The sequence below is a fragment of the Eulemur rufifrons genome, chromosome 17 (assembly GCF_041146395.1).
Source record: "Eulemur rufifrons isolate Redbay chromosome 17, OSU_ERuf_1, whole genome shotgun sequence".
NCBI lineage: Eukaryota > Metazoa > Chordata > Mammalia > Primates > Lemuridae > Eulemur > Eulemur rufifrons.
In genome coordinates, this window is record NC_090999.1 from 48701031 (window position 1) to 48710265 (window position 9235).

A 9235-nucleotide genomic window follows, 5' to 3' on the forward strand; every position below is an offset into this window, starting at 1 on the left:
TAAAAACATTTACTAAATATTCACTATGTTTCAAGTACAATATCAAAGCTATGAGAAATACAGGGACACATCTGAGACTGGGGGTGGTGGGGAGATAAAGAGATAATGTTAAACCATCGTGTTCCATGTATATAAGTAGCCATGTCGAAACTCATTATTACTCTTAAATCTGTTCCTTTCTGTATTTTATCTAACAAAGAAACATTCGTTATCCTTATTTAGGAAATCACCAAATCCTTTCATTTTCTTTCCTAAATATATTAATATCTTGACTGCATTCTCTCTTCACTCCTAATGTCAAATTTCAGGGCTTCATCTTCTCTCTCCAGTTACTACTGTAATAGACCTTTGTCTCTTGTTACTCTAACCTAGTGGTTGTCAGCCAGGAGTGATTTTGCCTCCCCTCAGGACTACGTTTTCTCATTCAACAAGATTCACGTGTCTACTGTTGCCTTCTAGGTGTTGGCATTAAAGCAGTGAACAAAAGACAACAATCCTTGCTCTCATACTGCCTCTATCCTAGTCAAGGGATATAGACAATAAATAAAAGGAATGAATAAAATACATAGCATCTCTTCTGGTGATAGGTGCTATAGAAAATTAAGCAGGAATGGGGAATTGGGGCAGCAGTGAAGAGGTCAACGAAGGCCTCACTAACACAGTGAGGCCTGCTTTTTAACAGGCCTCATTTAAACAAGCACCTGAAGTAAGCGAGAGTGGGAGGGGCATTTCAAGCAAAGAGATTATACAACTTACTACACCTGAAAAATACATAAACGCTAGTTAGTTCTGGTTTTAAAGAAAATGAGAGATCATTTTGAGGCAGTTTTTCCTAAGATGAAGTCTTAAAAAACGGCCTCAAATCCAAGCACTAAGACTTAATGAGATGAATACTTTCCTCTGGCACAGTTATTTTTGCTCCCATCATAACTAGGTCACCTTTCAAACGGTGAGGTAATTAAGGGAACTTCTGCCACTGGGCAGTAAAATGGTAAAACTTTCTTATAGTGAATTACTTCATTCTAGGCACTAGAGGGCTACTCAACACAAGTCCACTCAGCACTTGGTCCAGGAAATTCTGGAATCAGTCCTGTACCTCCAGAAGACCAGAATGGTTTTTGTTTTGTTTTGTTTGGCAGTTGTAAAGTTTTACTTTCCTATACAATAAATTTCAATTCCTATGCATCTTTCTCCATTGTGCACACATTACACATCATAACAGGAATAAGGATGAGTCGCCCTCGCTTAAGGTTAGGGAGAAACGTCCGCATATAGCAACACCGAGGGGTGTTCTGGAGCCCCTGTTGCCCTCCTCCGTGGCTGGTTGTGTCAGTCGCAGCCTGGAAGGTCAGCAGTACCCTGCGCGGGGCACGGTCATAGGCACGCGGAGTCGCAGGCTCGGGGCGGTACTCACCCGGCATTAGGTCTTGTGTCGGAGATCAGCTTTTTACCGCTGGGCTGTGAGAGCATGAGGCGCATGTTGCGCCAAATCTGCAACAGCCTCACGCCTCGACGCACCACCTCGGCAATCGTCCTCGTGTCTACATGGGGCCGGGGGGAGGGGGGGGGGGGGGAGTGTTTCCCCGCCCCTTCCGCTGTGCCTCCTCCGGCAGCCACACCTCACTTCCGGTGGTGCACCAGCCAAATGCCGCCTACTAGCAACTTCCGCCCTTCTAGCTAAAAGCAAAAGCAGAGAATAGAGGCTCGGAACGAGTGTGTCGCGCTTGCTCTTCATTCGGTCCTTTTAAAGGGTGACCTTTTCCTGTCGCGGCCTGCGCTAAGTTGGCTCGTGGATCTCTGAGTCCCGAAGATTGAGAGCTTCTTCGTGCCCGAGAGGTTGCGACCGGCGGCTCTGCGGCCGTCACCATGGTAATGAGGCTGCCTCTGGCGCTCGCGACATAGGGTGTGTGAGTTAGTAGAGCCTGAGGGTCTCGGGGTGCTGGGGCAGGGCGTGAGGGTGGTAGGCGGAAGTGAGATACTGCTGAAGGGAAAGAGGGTAGACTCCGTGGAGTAGGCTGGGCGGGGGGGGGCGCGGAACTTCACCTTAGGGACAGAGAGTGGGTATTTTCCAGAATACAGACTTTGGAGTAAGACAGATTTCACCCTTAAATGCCTGGTTTCGCCACATGTGAGGTCATCAGTGCCAGAGCCAAGCAGGAATACGGTTGAGCTTTGTGATAACCCTATACGGTATAACCCTATCTCGCCACTTCGTTATACTTCCGAGGAAACTGATGGCGTCCTTGACAAAGACCGCACAGTTAATGAATTCTAGAGCCGGGCTTAACAGTCCAGATCTGACTGCCCGTATCCTTTCTCTACATGTCTAATCTGTTTCTTTGCAAAAATGGCATTCCACCATACCTTTCTTGGGGTTGCAGCAAAGTCTATGTGGGAACAGTAGAAAACACTACAGCTTATTGTTACTTAGCATTGTTCTCCGTGCTGGAGTTGGCTTTGCATCATTTTATTTTTGCAGTCTTAAAATACAGATAGACTTGGGCCGCCTGTTTAAATTAAAGCTAGCATTTGAAGTGCACAAGGGATCCCATACATTGCTGGTGAAATGCAAAATAATACAGCCACTTCAGAAAACGGTCTAGCAGTAAACATATGTCCACATGAAAACCTGCATGAAACTATTTTGCAGCTTTATTCCTAATCACCAAAAACTGCAAACAACCCAAATATCCATCAACTGATCAGTGGATTAAAAAAGGGTTGCGTATCCATATAGTGGCATAATACTCAGCAATAGAAAGGATTGAAATACAGATACTGGCAACAACATGGATAGATTCCAAAAGCCTTAGGCTAAGTGAAAGAAGCCAGATACAAAAGGCTATGTGCTGTAGATCCCTATTATGTTTCCTTCTGGGAAAGGCAAAACTATAGGGATAGATATCATTGAGGGTGAAGAAAAAGGATTGACTTCAAAGTGACAAGGGAATTTGGGGGGGTGGTGATGGAAATACTCTATATCTTGATTGTGGTGCTTACAGGACTATAGTTAGTCAAAACGTTGTATGCCTACAGCTAAAATGGGCAAGTTTTTTGTTGGTCCAGTGGATTTTAGACATTTCCCTTCAATGAACAATAACCTTTACTGAGATTATTATAAATTTAAACCCTAGTGCCTCATACTATCCAAGATGAAATTTTATTTAACTTACATCATATGAACAGACTTAATAGTATAAGAAACATTGAACAGGTGAACATTTGGATGATACAGGGTCTTACCTACTTTATGTGCTGTGTAAAAGAAAGTATTTTAGAATGGTTAGTACTTTTTTTTTTTTTTTTTTTTGAGACAGTCTCACTTTGTTGCCCAGGCTAGAGTGAGTGCCATGGCATCAGCTTAGCTCACAGCAGCCTCAGACTCCTCGGCTTAAGCGATCCTACTGCCTCAGCCTCCCGAGTAGCTGGGACTACAGGCATGTGCCACTATGCCCGGCTAATTTTTTCTATATATATTTTTAGTTGTCCATATAATTTCTTTCTATTTTTAGTAGAGACTGGGTCTCGCTCTTGCTCAGGCTGGTCTCGAACTCCTGACCTCGAGCGATCCTCCCGCCTCGGCCTCCCAGAGTGCTAGGATTACAGGCGTGAGCCACCGCGCCTGGCCTAGAATGGTTAGTACTTTTAAAAATTAAAGTAACATTTCTTTCATCATTATAGCCACAAAATGAATATATTGAATTACACCGTAAACGCTATGGGTATCGTTTGGATTACCATGAGAAAAAGAGAAAAAAGGAAAGTCGAGAGGCTCATGAACGGTCGAAGAAGGCAAAGAAGATGATTGGTCTGAAGGCTAAGCTCTACCATAAGCAGCGCCATGCTGAGAAAATACAAATGAAAAAGACGTAAGTAATCCCATTTATTTGTTATAACAAGTTAACATCCTTTGGGTAACAGTAAAACAGAATCTTGAATCTTTTTCCTTCTTGGTAGTATCAAGATGCATGAAAAGAGAAACACCAAACAAAAGAATGATGAAAAGACTCCACAGGGAGCAGTACCTGCCTATCTGCTGGACAGAGAAGGACAGTCCCGAGCCAAAGTACTTTCCAATATGATTAAACAAAAACGAAAAGAGAAAGCGGTAAGCAATAACAAGTGAAGTCTTTATTTCTTTTTTGTTCAAAATTACTTAAATTCAAATTTGAGGGTCTTTGTTTCTTCAGTTTAACTTGAAACATCAAGTTCAACTATTATTCATTCCCATTATTTAGGTGTTGACATCTTTGTAAGTTTTGCAAATTTAATTATAAAAACTTGCTTTCTCATCAGGTTTTAGAATTTAAGTTTTTAAAAAATTTATTAAGATGTCACGCATCTTTAGTTTTTAAAAATTAATTAAAAACAAAAGTTAACCTGTTAATTTCAAATTCAATATTTTTTGGCTTCCTATACTTGAAAATTCCTAACACTATGCTGCAGTAAAGAAAAATACAACTGCTACTTGGTTTTGCTGCTCTTCAATGCCAAAATTGGTTAAAAAGTAGAATGGTGGAAAACTCCCTGAGTGAGTTGATATAAATAAAAACTCAGGTGGTTGTTTTTAATAATACTTCTGCATTGTACTTAGTGTCAGGTTAGGTTAAATTTTGCTGAAAACAGAAGGTATAGATATTTTTAAGCACCAGTGAATAGACTGACAAAAATCCAGGTAGGAGAATACAAGATATCTATATTTAAAGAGCTTATAGTCTCCAAATTTTATTTTTAAAATATTACTGCGTTTTTATGTGTAAATAATCAAAATTAGAATGGTGTGACTTTAGCACTGAAAGAAACTTTAGAGATTATCAATCTAACCCAGGGGTCCCCAACCTATGATGAGTTGTATAATTATTTCATTATCTATTACAATGTAATAGAAATAAAGTGCACAGTAAGTGTAATGTGCTTGAATCATCCTGAAACCATCCTCCTTTTCCCCAGTCCATGGAAAAATTGTCTTCCATGAAAACAGTCTCTGGTGCCAAAAAGGTTGGAGACCACTGATTTTTAACCCACTCCTTCATTTTATAGATGAAGAGACTGGAGTCCAAAAGGTTGTAAATCATTCTTCAGGTCACGTAACTATGAAATGGTAGAGTTGCTCCTAGGACCCATGTAGTAAGCCCAGGTTTCTTTCTACTACTTTCTACTGCTATAATTTTTTCATAGAATTTGCATTCTAGGGAGGTACAAACATCTGGTAAAGACTTTGTCTTACTAGTAATGTAATCCAAAATCCATTTGAGGGAGAAATACAAAGATTATTAAAAGGTGAAGACAGTCTTCAAATTTTATTCTGTTAACTAGTAGTAAGCCCATACACTGCTAATAGAAGTCACTGCCTTACTATAGGTGATATTTTTGCCCATAACAAGGCATTAAGATTTTTAGCTTAAGTAAACCATTTATTTAATATACCCTTGATACACAAACTTCACTAGTTCTATTTAATTTGCAGCTTCTAAGGACACAGTGCAGACTTCTAAAAAACAGTTGAGCCAAAAAAACATGTTGAATGGTTAAGGAAACAAGTGAATCTACTACTTTGTACAACTAGAACATATTTGATTTATTATTTTCATTATCCTTTACTAATAACATAAATTTCAACTGTGGTATATTTTTAGGGAAAATGGGAAGTCCCTCTGCCCAAAGTTCGTGCCCAGGGAGAAACAGAAGTATTAAAAGTTATTCGAACAGGAAAGAGAAAGAAAAAGGCATGGAAGAGGATGGTTACTAAAGTCTGCTTTGTTGGAGATGGCTTTACAAGAAAACCACCTAAATATGAAAGATTCATTAGGCCAATGGTAAGTCCTTGAAAGAGTGCAGTGACTTAAATATTAGTTCTCCTTGTTAAACTGGATAAAGTCCATTACAATTTCCTGAATTTTTATTTTTTTTTTTTAGAGATGGGATCTTGCTCTGTTACCCAGGCAAGAGTGCAGTGGTGCAATAATAGCTCACTGTAACCTCAAACTCCTGGGCTCAAGTGATCAGCCTCCTGAGTAGCTTGGACTATGGGCATGCTCCACCAGGCCCAGCTAATTTTTTTTATTTTTTGTGGAGATGAGGTATCTTGCTACATTGCCCACGCTGGTCTCAAACTCCTGGCCTCAAGCAATCCTCCTGCCTCAGCCTCCCAGAGTGAGGCACATATGAGCCACCATGCCTGGCCAACCTCCTTAAATCCTTAAAATTGATATAAAAAATAGGTCGAAAGATATTTTTGTTGTTTTATTAATAAGAGTTACTTAGTACTTTTTCCACTACTGTCAGGAATCTTGTCTTCAGCTTCGTAAGAGGTTTGAAATGAAAAAGAATTTTCATGAGAGAATGTTTTCAGTGAATTCTGACTTAAGCATATTAGAATCTTCATTTTCCACACAAATTCATATTTTACTCATTTAGCAAGTGATATACTATATCCCTGGCACTGCTAGGCCTCAAACCCTTCTTTCTGACAAGTTAGAAAACTTGAGAAGGACTATTTATCGAAAGAGTCAATTCCAATTTAGTAAGAAAGTAACTTAATGCTTTTGAAAACATTCAATATGCTATCATTGGAAAAAGAAAGGGAATTTAATATAAAAGTAGCTTAATTTATGTTGACACCATTAGTAGTAATATGACCCCAAACTAAATTCTGTCCCTACCTGCAGGGAAAAATATAATTGAAGATACATCTTTCTTTGTAAAAGCCCTTCAAAGAGACTGAATTATTCTCCCAGCTAGATGTTCAGCCTACTTAGGAAAACAATCAGAGAAAGGAAAGTTTCAGTGTTAATCCTAGTGCTCACCCTGAGTAATTATTACTGGATTAAAATATTGGCAAACAACCTGTTTCTGTAATAAAGTTTTATTGGACCACAGCCATGCCTCTTCATTTATATTTTACTTATGGCTGGTTTTCCCCTCCTGCAGAGTTGAGTAGTTACAAAAGAGACCATGTAGCCTACAAAGCCTAAAATATCTATCTGGTCCTCTACAGAAAATCCTTTGCCCACCCCTGGATTGTATCATAGACTCCCCTTGATTTCATAATCTTATAAATACATTTTGATAACCTTATCAGTTCTACAAGGAAAGAATATTCTAGCCAGGCTGTGCTAGGTTTTCTGTAGCTTGGCAGATAGATTTGCCATTGTGAATTAATTGGATGGCATTCTGAATGGTGTAAGTTTCTCACAAACTTGATTAGTGAATCTGTTACTAAGAACCTGACTTTGTGTTGTTTCCCCCTACCCCACATAGAGGCAAAAATTTAAAAAGACTGTGAAGTGTTGTGACAATTAGAGTGCTACACCCCAACAGACACTCTATGTGACTGGGTGGCTCTGTAACTGGTCTCTGTAACAAAGACCTCTCTGGGCCTTCTCGGGTCTTTGATCCTTATCATCAACACTTATTACCATCAACACAAAGCTGACAATCCACCCCTTTTTTCATCATGGAAGGTAGCTGCAAAGTATATTTTATAAAGACTTCGAATCAGAATATTCACCATTTAATCTGGAAACAAGTCACTTAACCTGCCGATCCTTATTTGAAAAAATGTGGGGAAGGGTTATGTTTAAATGAACCACTTAGTGAGCTCTAGCATATTGCCTGGCATGTAGCAAGTCCTTACTAAATGTAGATAACTAGACAAGGTAAAATCCTGAGTATGTTCCTAGATAGCTATTACATGGTAAAAACTTTGCAGGAGTACAAGTGTGGGGTGTTTTCCCCACATTTATCCTATTAACTATCAGATTTTTTGTCTGCAGAATTGCTAGTATTTTATTTGAGGCTTTAAGAGTGGACATTATTCAACCCATGGTTTTTTGGAGATGGTTGGAAAAAATAAGGAAAAAGGACTACTACTCATCGTTAACATTTTGAACTCAACATTCTGTGCTGTGTTTGACCTACTAGGGCTTACGTTTCAAGAAGGCCCATGTAACACATCCTGAACTGAAAGCTACCTTTTGCCTACCAATACTTGGTGTAAAGAAGAATCCCTCATCCCCATTATATACAACTTTGGGTGTTATTACTAAAGGTACTGTCATTGAGGTCAACGTGAGCGAGTTGGGCCTTGTGACACAAGGCGGCAAGGTTATCTGGGGTAAGTAAATTTTTTAATATGGGGCTGTTGCTATTATATAATCCTAACAGAAATACCTTCAAGTAGATATAAAGTACACAGCAAATTTTTAATGCAAACAAGCTAAATAAGTTAAAACTTGATGTAAATCAGAAGTAAACCTTTAGGAAGAATACATTAATAGAAAAAGTAGTTACGAATATAATTCTTTTTAAATGTAGCTTATTAGTTTCAATTACATAAGTTTTACATAATATACTCCTAGATTTATTTTGATGCTTTTTAATAAAAATCATTTATTATAAGGGAAGCAAATGCAAAAAAATTTTTTTAAGAAAATTCATTAACCATGAGCAGAAGAAGTGAAGCATACATCAAACACATAACCACACTAGTTCAGTGATAATTAAAATGGAAATGTGTCACGCAGCAAATTTTAAATTTTTCTTCCTCATTTGCTTAGTTTCCTGCTTTTAGTGCCCAGGTATCTCTAAACTTTGACGTTCTTTGAAAGAATACACTACAACTTCTTAAGTCATTTGACTAATACTTCATGTTGGCTGGCCTCAGTTATAAAATAGGTTGTTAAATTGATTTGAAACTCATTTCAAACCAGTTGCATTTTCCAGGAAGAATTGTGTGGAAAAGTAGCAATGCTCAGGTCAATCCACAGAGGCCTGTTAATACAATGTACCAATAAGCATGGAGCTGACCATTATTTCTAAAAACACTATTTATATCAAAATTGTCTTTAGAACTCAAAGTTGGTCTTGAATAATTTTATAAAATCTCATTTATCCCCCTATGGTTCATTTCTTATTTCTTAAAAGTGTTAATTAGAAATATTTTAGGCAAAAGTTATATTCTTTAAAATTAATTTCTATTAGCTAACATCCTTCCCTTTTCATTTTTGTTTTGTTTTCCTTAGGGAAATATGCCCAGGTTACCAACAATCCTGAAAATGACGGATGTATAAATGCGGTCTTACTGGTTTGATAGCACTTACATACAAGTAACTTCTTATTGAAGACCACATACCAATTGGGAAAACCACCATTACTGTGATGTTTCTGAATGCCACCAAGTAGCCTTACGTATCTGCAGTCATCAAAAGAACTATTTATTAAATTGTATAAAACA

At 38.4% G+C, this 9235-nt stretch overlaps 2 protein-coding genes across 2 annotated transcripts in view; one reads left to right on the forward strand and one right to left on the reverse strand.

Moving 5' to 3' along the window:
- GFM2 (GTP dependent ribosome recycling factor mitochondrial 2) overlaps nucleotides 1-1528 on the reverse strand; it is a 40114-nt gene extending 38586 nt beyond the window's left edge. Inside the window, exon 1 of the mRNA XM_069492809.1 lies at nucleotides 1415-1528. The gene's annotated coding sequence lies outside the window, so the exon portion shown is untranslated. The remainder of the gene's footprint in view (nucleotides 1-1414) is intronic.
- A 244-nt stretch (nucleotides 1529-1772) lies between these two features.
- NSA2 (NSA2 ribosome biogenesis factor) lies at nucleotides 1773-9235 on the forward strand. Its single transcript, XM_069492811.1, has 6 exons — nucleotides 1773-1869; nucleotides 3682-3869; nucleotides 3958-4108; nucleotides 5637-5816; nucleotides 7924-8116; nucleotides 9024-9235. The coding sequence occupies exons 1-6, from the start codon at nucleotides 1867-1869 to the stop codon at nucleotides 9089-9091; spliced, it is 783 nt and encodes a 260-aa protein (XP_069348912.1). The 5' UTR covers nucleotides 1773-1866; the 3' UTR covers nucleotides 9092-9235.